Here is a 24,966-nt window from a genome sequence, read left to right on the forward strand (position 1 = left end):
GGAAACACTTGTGTTGGGAATGTGAACTGTCTGTGGAGGGCCTGATGGTCATTCCCATGTGTATATGCTGCAGGAATCATGGGGTAGCCTGTTGAACAATCCTGATTGTTGAGTGTCAACTCCGGAGTCTAAAGTAGGTAGGGAGCCTTGGTCAGGAACTGGAGGTTCTGGCATGTTCTCAGGTAGGTCTATTGCACTTGACCTTGGGCCACACTTGGAGAAGAGCCGGTCGACAGGTTGCATGTTAAACCGCTGGGTGCTGTGGACTGGCTGTTATCACCTATGCCCAGTCACTAAAGGACAGTTTTTTCATACTCTGGGGAATGGTCCTTCCCCTTCAGTTCCTGAAAGCAGCTGAAACCTCAGTTACTTTTAAAGGAGAAAGCTATATTCATGTTTTCTAAGCACTGTTGTCTGGTAGAAATGAGAATATTTGCAAAACATTGATGTTAATAAAATGCAATGTCCAGTAATTTGTTAAACCTGACTGTAATTTAGTGGTGAGGAGCCTAAAGGGAAGAATGTGGTGTCTGGTCATTTTAGAAATGAAAAAGCTCAACTTCTCTTTTCCATCCTCCCCCGCCTCACCTGCTTCCTCCCAGATCATGAAGTGGTCTGACTGCTGCTTGCCGTTAGCCTGCAGACCTGGGGATCCCTACCAGCTAATTGCTGAAGCAAGCGTTGACAACTTCAGCAAGCTGGGAGTGGCGTTCATGGAAGACAGACTCCAGATGGATAATGGACTGGTGCCCCAAAAGATCGTCTGTACATAACTTTAGGAAATGTTTCCGTCCTGTGCGGAACGTCCTAGGTTGTCAGCTTATAGACTCTGGAGTGCTGCTGTTGGTGTAACTTAGGGCAGTGCTTGGTTTCAGTTTGATTCAGAAAACTGATTTGATTTAACAAGGAAAGTATATGATTCACACAAGTGTTGAGGTTTTTGGGGAACAGGGAGATGTATCTTTAGTGCTTAATTAAAAACCAGGGTTTTTCATAATTGCAATATCTGTGACATAGCATCCATATTGGATGACTTATAGTGTTTATTTTACATAACATAACACAATATAATGGTTCTCACCTATAGTTCTGACTGAAAGGGAATAATAGCCAGTTGTACCGTGAAGGTCTAAATCTAAAGGCTTTTTATTTAAATATGCATTTCACAGTTTTGGAAAGGTAGCACATGACCTGCTTTCCTTAGGCTTGTGTGTATGCTTGCTGTCTGTGATGCTTTCATTTTTCAGGGGCAAGTAAGTGCCACTTATTGGCTCTGGGAATCTGATTTACCATGCACACATGCCTAATATCATGTCCCATGTGCAGAAAGTGCTCAATACCTATTTTTTGGATTAGTTATTGTAAGCTTATATTGCACTGGATAGACCATTTCACCGATCCTCTGAAGTGTCCTGTGCATGACTCCTCCTGGGGCATGCTTGGGTAGGGTCCATGAATGTGTCCTTTTTATTCCTCAGTTTCAGTGTCATGTAGGAGAATAACAGCCTAGCCTAGTTAAATATCTAATAGGCAAAATCTCCCCTCTTAATCTCACCTTCTTCACCAGTCAAGAAGATGATCTGGGGTTCTGATTTGAGTAGGCAGGATGTGGAAAACAGGAATTTCACTGGGGGTCTTCAGGAGCATCCTTCCAGCTGGTGGCAGCGATTGTGTGGCTCCCAGGGATGCCCAGTGTTAAGGTGGGGATGTGAGTGGGAGCTGTGCAGGTGGCTCTGCCGGAATGTGGGTGGCAGAATGTGGAGAGCTGGTGAGGCTCTTTTGCCAGCTGCATGACAAATAAGTGCTGATGAGCCCTCTGTGATCTTTCCTGTACTCCAGCTGTGCACTTGCCAGACTCTGCTCTGAAGGAACTCAAGGATCAGGCTGTACACAAGCAAGCCCAAGTCCTACAGCCAAACCCTGAACCCTCCCTGGAGACCGAGCCTGCACGAGACTTTATGGAGCACCCTGGCAAGGATGACCCAAAGGCTCTTCCAGAAGGTTCTTTTCTTTGAGAAGGTTCTTCCAAGCCGAGGAGGGGCAGTGCCTCTGGGAGTGAGCCTCCTGGGGACAGTGAGCAGGGAGTGGGCCCTCTGGAGCATTTTCACCTCCACCTGTCTAGTTGCCACGAATTCTTAGAACTTGAGAATAGCACCATTGAGTCGGTCAAGTTTGCATCTGTAGAGAACATCCAGACCTTCCCTATGATCATGGCAGCAGTTTGGAGGGTGTTGCCGATGAGATCTGCCCTAAAGAAGAAGGGAGGAGAGTCAACATCATGGGAAAGGCGCCCAACATCCTTCTGTATGTAGGCCCCGACTCCCAGGAGGCCCTCGGGCAGCTCCAGCAGGTGTGGTCCATCCTGGCTGACTGTGTGGACACCAACAGCTATGTTCTGTACCACCTGCAGGGGGAAAGTGTGCTCAGGGACCCATGGCCAGACAACTGCCTGTTGTTGGTCATTGCCACCAGGGAGCCCATGCCTGAAGACCTGTACCAGAAGTTCCTAGCCTATCTTTCTCAGGGAGGGAAGGTACTGGGCCTGTCTTCATCCTTCACGTGTGATGGCTTGCAGGTGACAAGCAAGGGTGTGCTGCAGAAGACAGTCCAGAGCCTGGTTTTCTCCAAGGCTGACCAGAGCGAGGTGAAGCTCAACATTCTGAGCAGTGGCTGTGTTTATGAGGAGGGCCCCGGGAAGCAGCTCAGCCCTGGAAAGCTCCAGGGCCACCTGGACAATGAGGACAAGGACAGGATGATCATGCAAGTGCCTTTTGGAACCTTTGGAGGGGAAGCCATTCTTTGCCAGGTACTGAGTTAGTGTGATGCTGTTGGGTGTCTTTGGGAAGGAGAATGCTCTTGAAGGCTGTATGTGTATAGGTCTCAATGCCGTGTGCCGCGGTGCTGGGGACAGAGGCCAGGGCCTCACGTGAGCTGGGCAAGTGCTCCTCGGCTGAGCCTGCCTGGCCCACTGGGCACTATTGACTCCAACTGAGAGTTGTTCTGAGGTTAGGGGAAGTTTAGTTTGGTCCAGGGCTTTTGTGAAAACCCCGATGAGCCACATGTTGTGAAGGAGGCAGGAGGGCTGCTAGCTAAGCAAGCGTTAGCCCGGAAGTTCTTTCTTGTTCCCATCTTTACTGGTTGCAGTCTTTCTAAAACACATTGCCTTCAAGTACACTCTGGGTAATATCACGAGCCTTTATTTAATGTGGGAAGTTGGAAGACTCAGGGGTGGTGATTCCAGACATCAGTTACTGATCATCTTCTTAAAATATTGCAGTCAGTAGTGGAGGGAGTTAGGGTTAGAAACACCCTCCAATCCTCAGTTCCTTTCTGTCACTCTTAAAACTAAGCGTTGAGGAAAACTTCCTAGTAAGAGAATGTGGAGCCGGGCCTGGTGGCACATGCCCAGAGGCTCAGGAATCTGAGGCAGGAGGATCACAAGTTCAAAGTCAGCCTCAGCAACTTAGTGAGGCCCTAAGCAACTCCCTGAGACCCTGTCTCAAAATAAAAAATAAAAAGGGCTGGGGATGTCTTTCAGTGGTTAAGTGCCACTAGGTTCAATCCCCACTACCAAAATAAATAAATAAATAAATAAATAAATAAATAAATAAGGTGGAAGTTGCATAGATTTATAATGGCATACTCATACAGAGGTAAGAAGAAAACGGAAGAAGGACAAGAGAAAAGCAGATTTCCTTCCCAAGCTTAGGGAGTCCTTGGACTCTTCTGCGGTTTCCCCTTTGGCTTTTTGTTGTTGGGGGCAAAGTCACAGAGGAGATCAGCATCATTTATCATCTACTGCAAATTCTTTCACACTGAGCGCACAAGTTTTTAGAGGAATGCTCCCTCCTCAAGGCACCGGGATCTAAAGAGCTGAGGAGATGAAGGTGTTTTGCCGAGAAGGCTCCCAACGGTGGCCGTCCTGGATTTGGTTTTATTTATTGGGTTTGAGAATCGTTCACTTCCTCTGTTTCATTTTCCTTTTATAGGTCTTGTGTCTTTCCTGTCCCTCTGGAAGCTCCAACCCACTGAGTTTTCTGAGCCAGTGCCCTTCCAGTGGGTCAAGTTGGTTTCTGTGCTATCCTAGAGCCCACCCATCTGTTCTGATGAGAACTCGGACAGAGATGTTTAAGATTAAGAAATCTGGACATTGGTCCAGACGAATGTGTGCAATCTAAGTAGGTTTCCTGTAGGGCTGCAAGCAACCTGGGTTGGTTTTTGGAGTTCTAATAAATGTACCTCTTATCTTCTCTGCAAATATGGTCACTATAGTAACTGTGCATTCTCAAAAAATCCACCTAAACACCCAACTTCCGAGAGGCATATTTAAGTTCTGAAGAACGAATTTTACTGCCTCTGTGTGCAGATTTGTAGTAGGAAATCGATTCGGCACTGTTGTGATCCACTTCTTCTAGTTACACAGCCAATCTCTTGGCTGCACCATTTAAATTGACCCCATTGCTGTCGTAAAACTTGATATTGCAGTGCGTAGCCCGAGGACAAAAGGCAACATGATGCCGCTCCACACATCAGATTCTGAGGATTAGGATGCCATTTTTGATTTTAGATGACTTCCAGTCTTCTGTGTGACACGGGCCTTGTTTCTTCCTCAGGCTGTGTTGCTGTGACCCCTCGGCGGGATCAACCAGTAAATATTATAGTCTGGTCAGTTTCCTTTCACTGTTCAGTTCCATCATCTTCAAATCTGTGATTAATTTGGTGATGAGGAGAAGTACTGCAGGCCACACACAGCTGTGCTGGCTGAGGCACCCCAGCAGGCAGGCTGCCTGTTAGATGCCCGCTTGCTTTCAGTGATGCAGGAAAAAAGGACACATTTGGATGCTCCGGGTGCTGACCAAGTTTGCAGGGAAAATCTAAGGCCATGGATTAAAGCTGTTATTTAATTATCAAATGTATCAAGAGTTTGGCATGAAGTTGTTCAGATAAAGCTCAACAATGGATCTAGAAAGATTTTGTTTTGTTTTGGTACCAGGGATTGAACCCAGGGATTCTTAACCACTGAGCCACATCCCCAGCCCTTTTAAAAAGGTATTTTATTTAGAAATACGGTCTTGCTCAGTTGCTTAGGGCCTTGCTAAATTGCTGAGGCTGACTTTGAACTTGTGATCCTCCTGCCTCAGCACAGAGCGGCTGGGGTTACAGGCATGGGCCACTGTGCCCAGCTAAAATTTTTGTGTTTTCTTATTGAGCTTTAACTCAGGGCAGGATTGGTTCTGCTTTTATAGCAGAATACCCAACCATGGCCCCCATCAGCACATTGCTTAGGGCCTTGCTAAGTTGCTGAGGCTGGCCTCGAACTTGTGATCCTCCTTCCTCAGCTTCCAGAGTTGCTGAGATTACAGGCATGTGCCACACTGTACCAGGCCCAGTACCTAAAATCTTGAAACCGTAAGATAGTAAGTAGAAGTGTTTTCCCCATTCAGTGGCTTGTCTCCTGGAACTCAGAGGCCTAATGGTGGCTCAGTGGATGGAGTCCCCCTCGGTGTCCTCGTGTGAGGATGAGTTCAGCACGTTTCACTGCCCCAGCTTCTAGAATATTCTGTGTATTCACCCCATCCAGTGAATTCATGTGTGTTCACTCAGTGCCTCCCTCTCTTCCTGAGCACTGGCGGGAACAGAACTGTGCTTGTTTTATTTCTCCTTCATTTTAACTCCTGGCATGTTAACCCCCAGGATGGCCACCTGCTCACTTGAAGGAAGTGTGTCCACTGTGGTGTGGCTTGTCCACCAGCCTGGCTGTGTCCACTTGAGAGCAGAGGCCCATCTTGGGGCAAGGAGACAGGAGTACACAGATCCCACCCATGCTCCCGCTTTCTGCCTCCTCCCTGCCCAGGGCTGTCTGGAGGACAGGCGGGACCCTGCTGCCCACTGACAGGCCTGCTCAGTCTGTGGGGAAGCCCCAGCCACTGAGGCCTAACTGAAGCGTGGGGACCATGTTGGACAGTGTTCACAAACCTTTTCAGATGTGGCCTCGATGTTAGCATCTGGACCATTGTAGACAATATATTGGGACAGAGTCTTTGGCTTGGTCAGAGCTCAGGTGGGAATCGAGAGTTGTGCAGGTACCCGAAGACTGGAACCTTGCTTTTTATTTTCCCAATCTTCAGGTCAGAAGGTCTCCATACAGTGGACAAAAACCAAGTAAAGCAAACTAGTTCTGGTCACTTTGCTGGTATCCTGGAAGCTCTAGGCTTTAAAACACAACTAAAATCTGATCTCAGGGGAGCTGGAAGTTCCAGTGTGTGAGACAGAGGCTGGTGGTAGAGCTGATTTGATTTTCTCTGAACAGCAGGTCTGGGTAAGCATGTGAGGCTCTGAGTCTTAGAATTGCACCAAGTCAAGGAAGGCAGTGGGGCAGGTCCCCTGTGTTTCAGTTCCTACAGATGCTCCCCATGCTGTCCTCCAGGGGTTGCTTCCCAGTTTGGACTGACAGACAGGGTGGACGTTTTCAGCTTGGCCCTCTGCCTCCCTGTGTGAGCTCAGTAGCACCTCATTTAGGCTCTCAGCACAAGGATACTGAAAGTGACTTAGGCTTACAACCAACTTAAAGTGACTTGCCCAAGGTCACACAGCTGGTGATAAAAATCAACCTGTAAAGAGTTTGATAACCCCTCAGGGTTGACTCTACCCAACGTCTCAGCCTGGTAGCAACAAGTGCAAGAGGCCCTTCAGGGCCCGGTATGGTAGCACACACCTGTGATCTCAACAACTCAGGAGGCTGAGGCAGGAGGATCACAAGTTCATGGCCAGCCTGGGCAACTCAGGATATTAACCCCCAGGATGGCCACAAAAATAAAAATTGAAGATGCCTGGGGAAGTAGCTCAGTGGTGGAGCACCCCTGGGTTCAGTCCCCAGTAACACCACCACTACCAACAGCAACAACAATGAAAGGGTCCTTTTGAATATTTTTGTTTTTATTGCCATTACTTTTCAGATATTCAGGTCCAAAGTTTATATTGCTGTTGATGAGGAGAGGGATTCACACTTTTAGAAAACCCTTTGAAGAAGCTCTCTGAGACTATAAGTGCCTTGATTTAACAAGTGTTGTCTTTTTGTCCAGGTGCACTTAGAACTACCTCCCAGCTCCTTCATGGTGCAGACCCAAGAAGACTTCGACCTGCTGAAATCCAGCAACATGAGAAGATACGAAGTCCTCCACGAGATCCTCTCGGCCCTGGGTGTCAGCTGTGACCTGCGAGAAGCTCGTGCCTTAACGCCTCTGTACCTGCTGTTGGCTTCGGAGGTGAGCACCTCATACTCCACTCTGTGGCTGTTTCCATTGGCTTTGGTGTTGATTTTTATCATGATTTTCCATTTCTGCTTTGACTTTGAGTTTAGGAACCCTCTTACTGATGTGCGGGTTTCTCTGACTTGTTTTGGTGTGCGTAGGTAAGGGAGGTGGAGAAGACTGGAATTCAGGAGGTGTCAGGTCTGCAAGTTATGACCCTTTTTAGGGGGAGGATCCCTGTTGTGTGTGTCGAGAGTGAACAGTGCCCCTCCACATCTGTGGGCTCTGCATCTGAGGGTGTAGCCAGCCAACTGCAAAAGATAGTGGAGAAATTAATTGTCTCTACTGAGCACGTGCAGGCTTCTCTCCTGTCCTCACTCCCTAGACAACACAGTGTGATACTACTCACACAGCACTCACATTGTGGGAGGTGTGCAGGTCATCTGGAGTTCATTTAGGGGATTCAGAGGATGTGCGTAGGTTATATGCAAGTACTCTGCCCTTTGCTATGAGGGACCTGGGCACTTGTGGACCTCATTGTGCATTGGAAGGCAGTGCTGGACCCAGTCCCCCATGGATCCCGAGGGATGGCTGCATTTGGGAACCATAATTGTTTGGGATCAAAATGATTTATTTTGTTCTGGGCCTTCCTCAGCATATCTTTGGATGAGAAAGTCCCAGCTTAAATCAAAATGACAGGGAATACAAATCATATCTCATAATAACCTTGAATGTTAATGGCCTAAACTTATCAATCAAATGACACAGACTGGCAGATTGGATTAAAAAGCAAGACTCAACAATATGTTGTCTTCAAGAGACTCTCCCCATGGGCATCCATAGGCTGAAGGTGAAAGGATGGGGAAAAAGTTATCACTCATATGGACTGTGTAAACAAGCAGGGTTTCCATCCTCATTCCAGATAAGGTAGTCTTCAAACCAAAGTTAATCATAAGAGACAAAGAAGGACATTTCATATTTCTCAAGGGAAGTATATATATGCAGGACATAATAATTATAAATATTCATGCCCCAAACGATGGAGCATCTATATACATCAAACAAACCCTTCTCAATTTCAAGAGTCAAATAGACCATGATACAATAATACTGGATGACTATAACACATCTCTCTCACTACTGGACAGATCTTCCAAACAAAAACTAAATAAGGAAACTATAGAACTAAATAATTTAGACTTAAGAAACATATAGAATATTTCATCCATCAACGAGGAAATATATTTTCTTTTCAGCAGCACATGGCTCCTTCTCTAAAATAGACCATATCTTATGCCACAAAGTAACCCTTAGTCAATACAAAAAAAATATAGATAGATAGATAATAACCTGCATTCTACAGACCATAATGGAATGAAATTAGAAATCAACAATAAAATAAAAAATAGAAGCTACTGTAACACATGGAGGCTAAATGATACACAATTGAACGATGAATGGATAATAGAAGAAATCAAGGATGAAGTAAAAAAATTCTTAGAGGTAAATGAAAACACTGACACACTATATCAAAATCTCTGGGACACTATGAAGGCAATACTCAGAGGAAAGTTTATTGCACTGAGTTCATTCATTAAAATAATAAAAAGCCAACAAATAAATGACCTAACACTACATCTCAAAGCAGTAGAAAAAGAAGAACAAATCAACACCAAAGGCAGAAGACAGGAAATAATTAGAATCAGAGTTGAAATTAATAAAATCAAAACAAAAGAAACAATTGAAAAAATTGACAAAACAAAAATTTGGATCTTTGAAAAAATAAATAAAATAGATAAAGTCTCAGCTGTGCTAACAAAGAGATAAAGAGAGAAAACTCAAATTACTAAAATACAAGATGAAGAAGGAAATAGCACAACAGACACATCTGAAATACAAAAGATAATTAGAAACTATTTTGAAAATTTATACTCTAATAAAATATAAAGGACATCGACAAGTTTTCTAGAGACATATGACCTACTCAAACTAAATGAAGAGGTCATACATGATTTAACTAGATCAATTTCAAGTAATGAAATAGAAAACACCATCAAAAAACCCACCAAGAAAAGCCCAGGACCAGATGGATTCTCAGCTGAGTTCAATAAGACTTTAAAAAAAGAATTAACACCAATACTCTTCAAAGAATTCCATGAAATAGAAAAGGAGGAAACCCTTCCAAACTCATTCTATGAGGCTAATATCACCCTGATACCAAAACCAGACCTTTTCATCCCAAGGAAAGAAAACTTCAGACCAATAGCCCTGATGAATATAGATGCAAAATTCTCAATAAAATTCTGGCAAATCACATACCACAACGTATCAAAAAGTTAGTGCACCATGATCAATTGGGATTCATCCCAGGGATGCAGGATGGGTTCAACATACAGAAATGAATAAGCATAATTCATCACCTTAATAGACTTAAAAACAAGAATCATATGATCATCTCAACAGATGCGGAAAAAGCATTTAACAAAATACAGCACACCTTCATGTTCAAAACACTAGAAAAACTAGGAATAGTAGGAACATATCTCAACATTGTAAACACTATCTATGCTAAACCCAAGGCAAGCATCATTCTAAATGGAGAAAAATTGAAAGTATTCCAGCTAAAACCTGGAACAAGATAAGGATGTCCTCTTTCACCATTTCTATTCAACATCATCCTTGAAACTCTAGCCAGAGCAATTAAACAAAAGAAACAAACTAAAGGGATACAAATAGGTAAAGAAGAACTGAAACTATCACTATTTGCTGATGACATGATTATATATATCTAAAGGATCGAAAAAATTTCACCAGAAAACTGCTAGAACTAATAAATGAATTCATCAAAGTAGCAGCATATAAAATCAACACCCACAAATCAAATGCATTCCTATACAACAGTGATGGATCTACTGAAAGAGAAATTATGAAAACTTACAATAGTCTTAAAAAATACCTAGGACTCAATCTAACAAAAGAGGTGAAAGACCTCTACAATGAAAACTACAGAACACTAAAGAAAGAAATTGAAGAAAACTTTAGAAGATAGAAAGATCTCCCATGCTCCTGGATAGGCAGAATTAATATTGTCAAAATGGCCATAATACCAAAAGCATTATACAGATTTAGTACAATTCCTATTAAAAATCCCCATAACGTTCTTCATAGAAATAGAAAAAGCAATCATGAAATTTATTTGGAAAAGTAAGTGACACAGAATAGCTAAAGCAATCCTTAGCAAAAAAAAATGAAGCAGGAGGCATACAATACCAGGCCTTCATCTATACTAAAGAGATATAGTAACAAAAACAGCATGGTATTGGCACCAAAATATACTTGTAGACCAATGGTACAGAATAGAGAACCCAGAGATAAACCCATATAAATACAGTTAACTCATACTAGATAAGGGTGCCAAAAACATTCACTGGAGAAAAGATAGACTATTCAACAAATGGTGCTGTCAAAACTGGAAATCCATATGTAGCAAAATGAAATTAAACCCCTCTCACCCTTGCACAAAAATCAACTCAAAATGGATCAAAGACTTAGGCACTAGAACAGAGACCCTATACCCAATAGAGGAAACAATAGGCCCAAATGTTCACCACATCAGCCTAGGATCTGACTTCCTTAACAAGACTCCTAAAGCTCAAGAAGTAAAATCAATAATCAATAAATGGGATGGATTCAAATTAAAAAGCTTCTTCTCAGCAAAGGAAACAATTAATAATGTGAGGAGAGATCCTACAGATAGGGAGAAAATCTTTACCACACGCACCTTTGATAAAGCATTAATCCCTAGGATATATAAAGAACTGAAAAAACTTAACACCAAATAAATAAATAATTAACCCAAACCCAATACATAAATGGACTAAGAAACTGAACACTTCACAGAAGAAGAAATACACTTGAACAACAAATGTATGAAAAAGTGTTCAACATCTCTAGCAGTTAGAAAAATGAAAATCAAAACTACTCTAAGACTTCATCTAACCCCTATCAGAATGGCAATCATCAAGATTTCAGGCAACAATAAATGCTGGGGAGATGTGGTGAAAAAGACATGCTCATACATTGCTGGTGGAACTGCAAATTGGTGCAACCACTATGGAAAGCAGTATGGAGATTCCTCAGACAACTGGGAATGGAACCACCATTTGACCCAGCTATCCTACTCCTTGGTTTATACTCAAAGGAGTTAAAATCAGCATACTATAGTGATACAGCCACATCAATGTTTATAGCAGCTCAATTCACAGTAGCTAGACTATGGGACCAACCTAGGTGTATCTCAATAGATGAATGGATAAAGAAAATGTGGTATATATACACAGTAGAATATTACTTAGCTTTAAAATAGTAAAATTTTGGCATTCGCCAGTAAATGGTTGGAGTTTGGAGTTGGAGAATACCATGGTAAGTGCAGTAAGCCAGCTAAGTGCAACACCCAAGGCTGAATGATTTCTCTAATATGCAGATGCTAATTCACAATAAGGTGGGGGGCACTAGAGAAGAAAAGCTTTACCTTAGATTAGGTAGAGGGAAGTGATGGGAGGGAAGGGAAGGGATGTGGGGATAGGAAAGACAGTAGAATAAAAAGACATGATTACTGTATGTATCTATGTGACTGCAGGACCAATAGGATTCTGCCACATGTACGCTCAGAAAAAATGAAATTAGATCCCATCTATGTATGATATATCAAAGTGCATAAATGCACTCTACTGTCATGTAGAACGAATTAAAACAAAAACTTTTTAAAACCTAAGTATAAATGCTGAGTTTAAACTGCTACAACAAATTGCCCTGAGCAGGTGGCCAGAAGCGTATAAGCCACAGGAGTGTTGGCCTCAGCTCTAGGTGGCAGCATGGCTGGGCTCTGGTGAGGGCCCACTTCCTGGTTGCAGATGGCCGTCTTTGCGCAGAGTCTCCCGTGGCAGAGAGCCATCGTCAGTCTGGGTCTCTCCTGTGCACTGAGTCCCTTTGTGCTGCGACAACAGAACACTTGATGGGGGGCAATTTACACAGAGCAGGGAATTGTCTCCTCAACTTCTGGAGGCTGGGAAGTCTAAGAGCCAGGTGATGACAGGCCAGTGTCTGGTGAGAGCCTGGCCTCTGCTGCCAGATGGTGCCTTATTGCTGCGCCCTCCCAGAGGAGAGGAGAGCTGTGTTCTCACAGGGCACAGGGCAGAGGGGACCAGAGGGTGAGCTCCCTTCAAACCCTTTTACACGGGCTCCTAATTCCATTCACACATGGTGGCCTAATCACCTCTTAAAGGACCCACTTCATTTTTTTTTTCCTTTTTATTAGGGAAAAATGTTTTAAAAATGTTTTTGTTAGTGCATAAAGTTATACATAATATTGGGGTTTATTTTCACATTTCCTTACCTGCACGGAATACCATTTGCTCCATTTCAGTCACCAGTACGTCCCCTTTCCCTGCCTCCCTTCCCTACTTGACTGGTCTTCCTTCTATTTGTTTGTGGTTGCTTTTTTAATTGGTGCTCTATAGATGCACATAAAAGCCAGATTTGTATAGATGCACATAAAAGCCGAATTCAGAATAAACGGGTCAATGGATGCAACTGGTACATATCATACCAGGTGAAATAAGCCAGATTCAGAAATTCAAGGGCTGAAAGTTCTCTCTTCTATGCAGAAGTTAGAGTGAGATAAGGAAACAAGTGGGGGGGCATGAAAATCGAAGGGAAATCAGGGGAGTGGAGGAGGGGCTTGGGGAGGAGAGGGAAGGGAGGACCCCCTTCATACTACTATCACATTGGCAATACTTGGGTTTTGGAAGAGTCCATTCAAACCACTGCCTCCCCTCACCATTCATTTCCTATTCGCTCCAGCCCAATAGCCCTCAAGGTTTTAACCCATATGGGCATTAACTTAAAAATCTGAAGTCGAAAGCGTCTCATCTAAATGAACTTAATAATGTGTGGCAAGTGTGACTCGTAGCCCACAAACCGGGTGTGCACAAACATATACCTCTGTACGTTTCCTAGGAGGTATTTTCTAACTCCAGACTTCCATTTTAGGCAGATTAAAAACACGTTGGTGGTGGGTGTTCTTGGGGATTCTCCCTTTCTCCTGAGTTGAGCTAGAGTTTTGTGGTTAATTGTGGGGTACTCTTGGCCAGAGGGCTGTCCAGCTGTTCTTTGGTCATAAGCACACCCAGATGTGGCTGAGAGTCCCCTGGTGGGTGTCTGGCTGCTGCCACACCCATGCCACACCAGGACTAGGAAGTCCTGGGTTCTGCCTGTGGACCTATCATCCTTCACCTGTGCTTCATGTGGCTTTCTGAAGTCTACCTGTTAGAGAGGCTTGCCTGGGTTTGGAGAATAGCAGAAAGGGCAGGTGCCTTACATTTAAGCCTGTTGTATTAGCAAGCTTCTGGTTTCCACAACAAATATGCACATAAATCAGTTTAAAGGGAGAAAGTTTCATTGGGCCCAGAGTTCTGGAGGTTTCTGTCCACGGTCCGCTGGCTTGCTGCTTTTGGGTCTGGGGAAAGGGAGCACAACATGGTAGGAGCCTATGGCAGAAGATTCCCCTCTTGGTGGCCAGGGAGTAAAAGATCCAGTCTCACCTTCAAGGACACACCCCCAGTGACCTAACCTCCTCCCTCTAAGCCTCCCAATAGCACCGGGGGCTGGGGACCAACCCTGTAGCACATGGGCCTTGGGGGACACTAACCCAAATGGTAGCCCCTGTGCAGTGTTCTATTTCTTGTTCCTTCAATGTGCTGGATAAATTCTCCTTTTCCAGTGTTTCGGGCTTCCTGCAAAATGAGGAAGTCAGAGATGAGTTTCTTGGGTACTGAGGTTGTAGATCCTGCTTTTGGCACTTAACACACAGCTGATCAGTCTCTCTGTCTTTTCCTACCTCCCTCTCATTAATATCTTAAAATAGCACTCTGCCTAACTGTCCCCTTGCCAATCTGTGTGTCCTCCTAAAGCAAAGGTGCTTCTCATCGGAGTGCTCATCTCTCAGGATAATGGACCTGTGTCTTTCCAAATCAAATTGCCCGACACCAATGGTCTCTGCCTGCAGAGCAGCTCCTGGCTGCGTGGGTGCGTTTTCTCCAGCAGCTGGAGGGGTGGAGAGCTGAAGGGGCACACTGGGTGGATTTGGGTTTCATGGTAGCTGACCAAGACTCAGGTGAGGGACAGGAGGGGAGGCAGTGACCAACAGTGACCATCTGGGCAAGAGAAGGGAGGTGAGGGTTGGCCTCCTGTGCAGAGGCTCCCTCTTACTCTGTCCCATAGTGAACGGACTTAGGCGGGAACCTAGGACTGGGGTCAGGGTGTCTGAAGAGGAGGGAGCACCACAGAGGCTTGGGTGGGGGCCTGGAACAGCAGGTTTGGGCTTCGATGCTGCTGCTGCTCCATTACACAGAGCCCTTCAAGGATTGTTATGAGCCTGGAAAAACAGTCTCTACCTGCCACTGTGACTGCGGGTCTCTGTGTTAAAGTTTCAACCAAATCCAATAATTTACAAAAATGAAAATATATCATGACCCGGTTGAGTTTATCGGAGGCAAACAAAGACGCCTTGACAGAAGAAAATCCACCCAGAGAATGCACCACATTCAAGTGTGAGAGGAGATAGGTCCTGAGCTTTCCACAGCAACCCTGATTGAATAAAAAGAAAAACCCACCAATGTTTAAATGCTCATGAGTAGAATAGTGGACACAGCTGTGATACAGTCCCCTAAGAACTACGAGGCAGCAGAGACCACGCGTGACCCAGAGTTACATACGTGAACACAGGGGTGATGCAGAAGAGTACATGGATCGAGATTCATTTACAGTAAGTTTAAAACATGAAAAACAATATTTCCTTCTATGTGGAGACAGAAACCTATGTACATGATGATGACCGGAGCTAGCTTCTTGTTGTGCTTACGTGCGTGCCGGGAAGTCCGCTCTGAAGTCAGGGATGGTGCAGAGAGCTTCAAGTATAATGGTGACATTTTTTTTCTTCAATTGCATGGTGGATGCACTGCAGTTCATTGAGTTATTCTCATCTATTCTATATGCATCGTGTACGTCTTAACTATTTCACAACACTCCCAAATAAACATCTAATTAGCAAAAGAGGATGTAACAAGGGAACTCACATATGGATTTATTTTTGACCTATCAAGACAAATTGGGTAAGAATCTCGATAGGAAGGAAAATGTCACTTTAGGATTCACACTGCAGGGACTATACGCATGTACCTTAGACCTTAGGGAAAAACTTTGAAAAAAAGAATATCAAAAGATATAGAATAAACATGTCAGAGAATTAAACTAAAATTTGGAATATTCAAGCTTAAGGGACGTAAAATCCAACTAATTGACCAACACACAGTTCCTCCCCAACATGGCTGAGCGGTGGCTCTGTCACCTGAAGATATCCCCCGTCAGCTCCCTGAGGGTTTTCTTTAGAAAACGAGGCCTGGCCTGTGTGTTTGGTCCCCAGTGAATCAGGGTGGAATGGTGGAGGACCTTCCCAAGGTGGAGGACCTTCCTGAGGTGGAGCCCAGCGGTTGGTGACCGACCTGCGGATCCGCTGTGGCAGTGGTAGGAGAAGCAGAATCAGGGGGTCCTGCCCGAGGGGCTGGCCGCCAACCACAGCGGCCTTTGCCTCTCCCCGTCTCCCTGCACGGCCTCAAGGAGTGATTGTGTTGGGCCAAGACACTGCTAGAGCCACAAAAGTCGTCTCTTTTGCTTGTCCCACTGGGTGGCCAAATGCATCTTAATGCCTGCCCCCCATCCGTGATTTTTTTTCTGGCTGACAAAGATCCCTTCTGCTATAGTTTGAACGTCCCCTCAAAACATGCGTTGAGGTATGATTCCATCATAGCAGTGTTAAGGGGCTGGACCTTGCTGGGCGTGGTGGCTTACACCTGTAATCCCAGCGGCTGGGGAGGCTGACACAGGAGGATCATGAGTTCAAAGCCAGACTCAGCAATGGTGAGGCACTAAGCAACTCAGTGAGTCTCTGTCTCTAAATAAAATTGAAAATAGGGCTGGGGATGAGGCTCAGTGGTCAAGTGCCCCTTAGTTCAACCCCCGGTAGCCCATACCCTGCTACCCCAACTTCCCTTAAAAAGAAGCAGGACCTTAAGGGGTGCTGAGGCCAAGGGCTCTGCCCTCACAAATGCCTTCACGCCACCTAGTGGGACAGGCAAGTCATCATAGGAGTGGGTCCTGATGAAAGGACGAGTCCAGCCCAATTTTCTTATGTTCTTACTTGTTTTTCCATCACATTGTGACACAGCATAACCCTCCCCCACCAAATGCCGGCACCATGCTCTTGCAATCCCTAGCCTCCAGAACTGAGTCAGACAGACTTGTTTATAAATTACCCTGCCTCTGGTGTTTTGTTAATAGAAGCAGAAAGTGAGCTGAAATCACTTTTTTGACTCCAGTGGGATGCGATAGCATCTAAAGTGCTTCTGCTCCGGCTCAAAACCCTAATAGTGCACGGTGGGGTCACAGAGGCCACAGGATAGGTTGGAGGTGACCCTGCTTCTTGGGACGTGTGAGCTCTCTCCTCCTGAGGCCCACCTGAGCAAAAGTCGTGGGTTCCTTATCTTGATGGATCCAGATTCCTCCTTTCAATCATGTTCTCTTCCTGTCTTCTGTCGGAGATCAACTAATAGATGGGAAAACAGCGATTCATCCATTCGTTCCTTTGTTGGTTTGTCCAGTCTCCCTTTCAATGTATTTATCTATCACTTTAATAGCAGGATCAAGAGGAACTCCATGGGGCCTTCACCACTTTGGCTACTTCAAGAAATTTCTTGAACTTTCCAGCTCTTTCCTCTCACTCGATTAAAATATACCTACATCCCCACCAGATGATGTGGACAAAGGGTAGACGCCCCATAAAGAAGGACACTTATTAATATTGGTAACATGTACGTGGCAACCCAGGAACACACAGGTGATCAGCCCAAACCTGCTCTAGGGAAACTCACATTCTGGCAGGTTTATGTCTCTTTCTGCCAAATAGTGTGGACACAGACATTCTTGGAGAGATGCACAATGGGATTTGTCCAGGGTCAGGAGCTCCTGGGGCTGACCTAGCCAAAGAGCTGCCCAAGGCCTGGCTCTCTCTCCAATGTGTCCAAGACCTGAAAGCTCTCCACTCAAGCTGGCAGCTATGATGACCCTGACCATGGACGGCTGGGCTTCTTCCTCCCCTGGCTCAGTCCCACCCATCCGGGTACTTGTGGCTTCTCCCTGTCCCCCCAGCTCTGCCCACCCTGGGGAGACCTGGGTGTTCATGATCAGGGAGAAGAAGATGAGGGGGTCCAGCCCGGGCCCTGCGGTCGCAGACAGGTGGCTGGGGTCAGCAGAAGGAGGAGACTGCATACACCCCATCGGGAGGTGCACGGACTGTGTCAGGAAGCCCACGGGTGGGAGATGGAAGGCTGCGGAGGCTTTGCTGCCTCCCGGGCCCTAAATGAGCAAATGGTTGGGAGCGAAGGTGCCAGAAAAGAACTGCCAGCTCCGGTTGTCCCGGTCCCCGTTCAGCTCAAGTCACACATGTGCTAAGAGGCTGTTGGCTCCAGGTGGCTAGTAGACATTGACTGACAGATCTGGGATCTGCTAAGAGGCTGTTGGTTTCCTGTGTTTGCAATGTCGGAGAGGAGTTTTAACCGTTAAAACTTGGAAGGAAGAAAAAAAAGAAGAAGAAGAAAAAAGAAAGCCTAGAACTTTGCCAGCGTCGCCACACTGGCTGTTTCTTTCAGCGGATTTCTTCAAACTGTCAACTGCCTGAGCCGGAGGAGCCTATTTATAAAGGGCCTTGTTGTCATGCATCTCCTGGGGAAGTCGGAGTGTGTGCAGGGCAGAAGCAAAGGGAGATGTCTCTGGGGCTGGCTGGCCCTTTGAAACTGTGAGTGCCAGTCTCCATGGGGTCCCTCTTTCCTCTTGCATACACCGTTGTCCTCCTGGGCAGGCCAGGAGCTTCTGACCAGTATAAGACCCCATTCTGAGGGCAGCAGCCTTCAGCGACTCATGAGAGCCTGCAGTCCCATGTCATCTCAGCACAGTGGTCCAAAATTATGCAGCCTAAAAGAGCTATTGCCTTTGTGATCTGAGGGGTGGATCCAGATGGCCTTTACCAACCAATTTTCCCTGTATCTTGACTTCTCTGGGTGTGAGTCAGTTTTCCATCCCTGTGACAAAATGCCTGAGACAGTCAACTTAAAGAAGAAAAGTTTTATTTGGGTTCCCATGGTTTTGGAAGTTTTAGTCCATGGTTGTTTGGTCACAGGACATCATCATGGTGGAAATGCACCATGGAGTTGTTCACTCATAGAAGCAAAGAGTGAGAGCCAGGGAGGAGGAGGGGCTGAGTGAGGCACCCTGAATGACCCAACTTTCTCCCACGAGGTCCCATCTCCTAAAGGCCCCAACCCCTTCCAATAGCACCACAGGCCACCCATCAAACCTTGAACACATGGTCTTTGGGGACATTCTGTATCCAAACGATTGCACTCTGCAAGTTGCATTTGGTTCAACACAGATTCTATTTTACCCCCAAGGGCCACTGGGAGATGAGGCAGACAGAAACCTCTGTACAAGGTGTTTCCAAAGTGCCCCCATCTGGTCATCCTTACCTTCCAGGAATTTAGGCACCCCAGGGCCTTTGCACTTCTTGAGAGGGGAGATTAAGGCCAAGGAGTTGTAAGTGGAAGGTCCCTGGGCTCCAGACCTGAAACCCTTTCCATGACATCGCAGCATTCACTCCCCAAGTGAGAAGCAGCTCAGATTCCTTCCCCAGAATAAAAAGCACTTTTAGCTCAAGCTGTGGCCAGCCTCCCAGCCTGCCCTGCTGGTGTCTCAGAGGGTATGGGTGACAGCTGCCCATGACACAGGACCTCCGCACTGGCTGTGATGTATCCCAGTGCCTGACCTTTGACCCAGGAGGTGACACACTTCCACTTCAACATGCCAGGCATGGAGTGAAGGCCCACAGGGCGGTCACCTCGTGCCCTCTGGGAAAGACCACTCACCGTTCTAACACAGACAAGGAAAGAGCCAACTGTGGGCATGAGAAATGTGTGGTGGCCTTCACCAGAGACCCAGAGAGCCTTGAGCTTGTCCCCACGGAGCACGGTTCCTCTAAGAACTGCAGCTTTGGCAGCAGGTTGAGCAGCGTGGAGATGGAGGTCAGTGTGGAGTCTGTGGGGGTTCTTCTCCTTTCTCTTGGGTTGTGTGGGATTACTACGTGTTGGCTGGTGGCTATGGGGACCTGGTCCCCAGGCAGTGTGGGCACTGGCTTGGGTTGGGTGTAACCGTCAGACCAAACCAGCTTCGTGCGCACCTACAGCAGGCCCCATCTGCAGAGCTGCCCCTGGGAACAGTGAGCAGGATGCAAGGGAGAGGAAGTGTCCCTCTTGTCCACCCCATGCCTGGACTTGCCCTCCGTCCCACAGTCTCCTGTCAGCTCTGCTCCCAGGGCAGGGGACCAGAGAGCTCTGCTGGGTGCACAAGTCCCCTCCTGCACCTCCCGGGGTACATGAGCCACGTCAAACCTGGGAGGACAGGGGTCAGCCTGGGCAGCATGGCACTGCGGGATTCCCAACGTCCCTGGAGTCCTGTTCCCTTCAAAAGTCCCTACCGAGAGCTGGTCATGGGCCTGGTCTTGAAGATTGGCCGGAGGAAAAGTTTATGTCAACCCTTCCCTCAGGGACACTGCTGCCACCGAGTCAACCTGGGATGGGCCTCCATCTTCACCTGTCCCTGTGACCAAGTGCATCCCTCTGCAGGTTGACTCACTGACAGCTCCATACAGTGAATGGTGACAAGGACTCTTGCCCGCGGGGAGCTGGCTCTTCCCTTCTTCTCCTGTTTTCCTGGGGCTGGTTGTCCAGAGGCTGGGTAGACTCTAGTGATCCACCACCTAAATCTGTTGTCCTACCAGGAAGGAATCTTGGCAAAGTGGCCATTGGGGGTGATGTCAACCCCGGGATGGAAGGTGGGGTTCAGTTGGCAGGAGACAAGCCTGATCCTCAGGTAGCCCCGGAAGCATTTTGGGGGCCCTCCAATGTCTGCTTTATACCTTGTCCTTGCCACCATATTTGTCCACTTGGGGTTGGGGCTGTGAAAGGCCAGGCCCTAGGTGTCCACTCAGCTCAGCAGTGACTCACCACAGCTCTAGCTGTGCCAAGGTAGGACGTCCTGGGCAGCCCTGCAGTCCTCACACCAGATTCCCAGAGGGACCCGGCAGTGGGTCGTGGTAGGATGTTATGGACTGTGGTTAGCGTCAATGACCTTGGTCAAGGACTCCAGGCAATTGATGGGCAGGAGGCACTGGTACCATCTGGGAGGAGTGTAAATACTTCTTGTGGCTCATGCTTCACGTGGGGGCACCAGCAGCAGGGCAGCAACAATGTCTTTGGGCTCTCACCTTTCCATGAGCCCCAGCCTCCCCCAAGGTGCTGAAGATACCAGTGAACTCCAGAGCTTACTTAGCACCAGCCTCACCCCGTGTGTCACTGGAGGGACCTCAGTCCTCGTTGATGACAAGCTTCCTGTTCTCAGCCTTGACTGTGCATTGGACTTGCCCCCTGTGGAGTCATACTGGAATATGTAGACCAGGGAGTGTGGTTCAGTGAACGTTTGTGGAGTTAAAAAGACCTGACAAGAAAAATGTAAAGGAAGAAAGTTTTATTTCTGCATAGTTTCAGAGTCTCGGTGATGGATGAGACCTCATCCATCCATAGCTGGATGACTTCAAGGCTCTGGACCAAGGTGAGGCAGACCATCATGGTGGAAGGTCATGGCCAAGGAAAGCAGCTCAGGACATGGCAACAGGAAGCAGAGAGAGCTCTGTTCACCAGGGACACACTACTAGGGACCCACCTCCTTCAGCTATACCCTTCCTGCCTTCGTCACCACCAAGTTACCCCCTATTAGGGTACTAATGCGCTGATCAGGTTAAGGTTCTCAGGACCCAATCATTTCACCTCTGAATTTTCTGACATTGCCTCACATGAACTTTTGGGGGGCACCTCATCTCTAATCCATCACAGCAGCCCAGTGACCACTGGCCAAATCTATTTACTCCGACTTTCAGCATCATACCGTGGGGGGGCAGGTGACCCTGTATGAGAAGATGCTGAAGATGTGGCTGTTTGTCCCAGTAGACCCCATTCTCACACACGCATGGCCTCACCCACCACCAACATCCTCCACAGGAGTGATACGTTGATTATAACTGAGGAGTCTACACGGGCACCTTATCATCCAAAGTCCACAGTGCACGTCAGGGTTTACTCCAGATGTGGCCCATGCTACTGGACAGATGTGTAATGATATATACTCTGATGGTGTCTATAAACATATGTTGTCAGAGTACTTTCAGAACCCTAAAAAAATTGTGCACTACCTCTCTTCTACCCCTCAGAAACCACTATTTTTTTTCTTGTCCCCGTAATTTTTACCTTTTATGGAGTGTCAAATAGTTGGAGTTACATAGTATGTAGCCTTTTGGGGTCGGTTTCTTTCACTTAGTAACACGCACAGCCTGATAGTCACTTCTTGGTGCTGAGTATTGTTCGTCTGTCTGGACAGACCACAGTGTATTGATCAATGCACCTGGTAAAAGACTCTTGGTTGTTTCCATGTTTTGTCAGTTATGAACAAAGCTGCCATGAAAAACCACCATGGGTCACTTGTTACAAGGACCATTTTCAACTCCTTTGGATAAATAATGAGTGTGACATTGGAACTTAATGCAGATTTTGTTTTGATTAGGGAGTGGTTCTCCAGCCTGGCAGCCCATCCTCACCATCTAGGGAGCATTTTAAAAATACAGATGTCCATCCCCACCCATTAACTGCCATTTAATGCAGACTTCGTGGGACTGAAGCATCCGTGTTGAATGCCCCCCAAGAGGTCCCTGAGGTGGTCCTGAGGGCCACCTGGCGCTGCAAACGAATCACCCACTTGGGCCTGATACCAGATTCCTGAGTTTCTATAGGTTTCTGGGCAGTCCCTCTACCTCGAGAAGACATTTGGACTTCCAGAGCCACAGGGAAATGGTCAAAGGACCACCATTTGTTGTGTTTTGTGATCCATTTCTATTAGTGGTCTTCATTTGACGAAAAGTCCATTTCATTTTTCTAGAAAGTCTCTCCTGTGAAGTTAACGGTGCCCCCTTCCCCTCCCTTTGGTGAACACTGGGCGCCAGGAGGTCTTCTTTTACTGAATCCTAGCATCCCTGGGCCCACCCAGGCTACCTTGGAGGTTTTGGCCATTTACAGCCTCCCCCAACTTCTCCCAGGGCAACGTTCTTGGTACGAAGACCACGGACTGCCTCAGTCCTGGTAGCAGAAGTGGTGAACCCCCTCCTTTGCTGGGTGCCCTCGTCCCTGGCCAGGTCCTTACAGCTAACTGAGATTGGAGGCTCCGCCACTCTCCCTAGGGCAGTGAGAGATTGTGCGATGTCTGAGGTGGGGAGGTTTGGGGGGCTCCAGGACAGTAGTTCACACACTTAGGTTAGGCCATAGAAGGCTTGCTACAGTTTGCTTATGTTCTTCCCTAAAATCCATATGTTGGAAACCAGGTTCACAACGTGGCCACATTGTGGGGTCTGATGGGGGTGAGCAGGCCATGAGGTTTCTGTCCTCATGAACGGATCAGTGCCATTACCAGAGGAATGACCTGTCACTGCAGGAGTGGGTTCCTTAGGAGGATGAGTCCAGCCCCCTTGGCTCTCTGCCTCACCCTCTCCTGCCCTCCTGCTCTCCCACCAAGGGATGAACCAGCAAGAAGGCCCTTGCTGACTGCAGGTTGGTGCAGCCTCTGTGGAAAGCAGTATGGAGATTCCTCGGGAAACTTGGAATGGAACCACATTTGACCCCCTTATCCCACTCCTCGGTTTATACACAGAGGACTTTCAACCAGCATACTACAGTGACACAGCCACCAGCTGTGTGCTACCATAGCAACTCAATTCACAATAGCCAAACTGGGGAACCAAACTCGGCGCCCTTCAACAGATGAGTGGGTAAAGAAAATGCGGTATTTATACACAGTGGAATATTACTCAGACATAAAGAGAAATAAAACTATGGTGTTTGCTGGTAAATGGATGGAGCTGGAGAATATTATGCTAAGCAAAATAAGACAATCCCAAAGAACCAAAGGCCCAATATTTTCTCTGATATGCAGATGCTAATTCATAATAAGGCAGGAGCTAGGGAAGAATAGAGTGTATTTTGAATTAGAGAGGAGCGAAGGGAGAGGAGGGGGTATGGGGGATAGGAGGGATAGTAGAATGAATCAGACATTATTGCCCTATGTGCATATATGACCACAAGACCTGTGCAACTCTCCATCATGTACAACCAGAGGAATGAGCAGTTATACTCCATTGATGTGATGTGGTGTCAAGATGCATTCTATTGTCATGTCTGACTAATTAGAGAAAAGAAAAAAAGGAGCAGAGAATAAGGAGAAGCCAGTAATAATTGGGAAGGGGACCCGACCAGGTGCCAGCCTCTTGACGTTGGACTTCCCAGCATCCAAAACCGTAAGCAGTAAATCCTGTTCATTATAAACTGTCCAGTCCGTTACAGCAAGCCAAACAGACCCAGACGACATCTTCCAGTAAATACAGGCACCACAGATAAAGGCCGAGGGACTGTCCTTGACAGTCCTGCCACACAGCCTCCCCATTTTGACAACCTGGCCACTCATGCACCTCTGAGGAGCTTGGGGGCTTCTAAAGGCCGCAGGCTGAGCTCTTGTTTTGCACAGAGGAGCTGGGGTGTCTGACCTGATAGGGGTGTCTGCTTGGGGAAGCGCTGTGCCAGCTGCTCTGAAGATGGCATTAGGTGTTCCCCTCTCCCTGACCCCCCTCCCCCTCCCTCCACTGTCCCTCAACCCCCCCCCCTGCCGCAGACATATTTGCAGCATCTGCATCTAAGGAGAAGGAAGCAAGGCTCCACCAGCACATGGCAGAACCAGTGTCCCCTCAGGCTCCATCAAATGGGATGCAGCAGGGGGCAGCAGGACCTGAGCACCTCGGGGGAAGGCCACTGAACCTTTAGGAAAACCAGACAGGGACAGGAAAGAGACACTGGGACCTGGGAACAAAGCCACCGTGAAAGCCACCTTTCCGAGTCTGAGATGGTAAGAACTTCAGACCAGATCAATGAAGACTGCAGAGGAAAGAGGGAGAAGGGGGACGGCCGTCTGACAGGACCACATGCATCTGGTAGGGGGTGGTCAGGCCCAGCTTTGTCCGAGGGAATGAGACGCAGCCACCGGTGTCATGAAATATTTATGAATGGGGAGCGAGAGGTGCCTGCTGCAGTGCAGTGGGGGGGAAAGGGAAGGTTCAAGAATCCTGTAACAGCGAACCCTCCATTAATTATCAGAGGCAAGCTGTAATGCAAGTTCCTATGGCAACGGGGTCCCAATGGATTCTGTGCTTTTTTTTTTTTTTTTTTTTTTAGCTGCTCCCATTTACCATGGTGCATAGCATTTGTTTTCCACGGGAGGTTTGGTGCCTGTCCCTTGCAAATGGGTCCACTCTGTCCTCACAGCAGCTGCGGCTGTGTGGAGGCCTGGGGAAAGTTAAAGATCATGCAACTTTGAGCTGAGGGCTCGGTAAGGGCCTGGGTGACAGCTGCGAGGGCCTCCACTTCTGGGGGTCTGGGGTAAAAGGCAGGAAGGGCAGTGCAGG

The 24,966-nt window shown here is 47.0% G+C and overlaps 1 protein-coding gene across 1 annotated transcript; it reads left to right on the forward strand.

Moving 5' to 3' along the window:
• Positions 1-593: 593 nt before the first annotated feature.
• Positions 594-17,816, forward strand: LOC144250959 (biotin--protein ligase-like). Its single transcript, XM_077794118.1, is given in 5 exon segments — positions 594-765; positions 1,840-2,187; positions 2,190-2,806; positions 7,083-7,265; positions 17,514-17,816. Coding segments are annotated over 5 exon segments (1,611 nt in total). The 5' UTR covers positions 594-605.
• The last annotated feature ends 7,150 nt before the right edge of the window (positions 17,817-24,966 follow it).

The sequence above is a fragment of the Urocitellus parryii genome, chromosome Y (assembly GCF_045843805.1).
Source record: "Urocitellus parryii isolate mUroPar1 chromosome Y, mUroPar1.hap1, whole genome shotgun sequence".
Taxonomy (NCBI): Eukaryota; Metazoa; Chordata; class Mammalia; order Rodentia; family Sciuridae; genus Urocitellus; species Urocitellus parryii.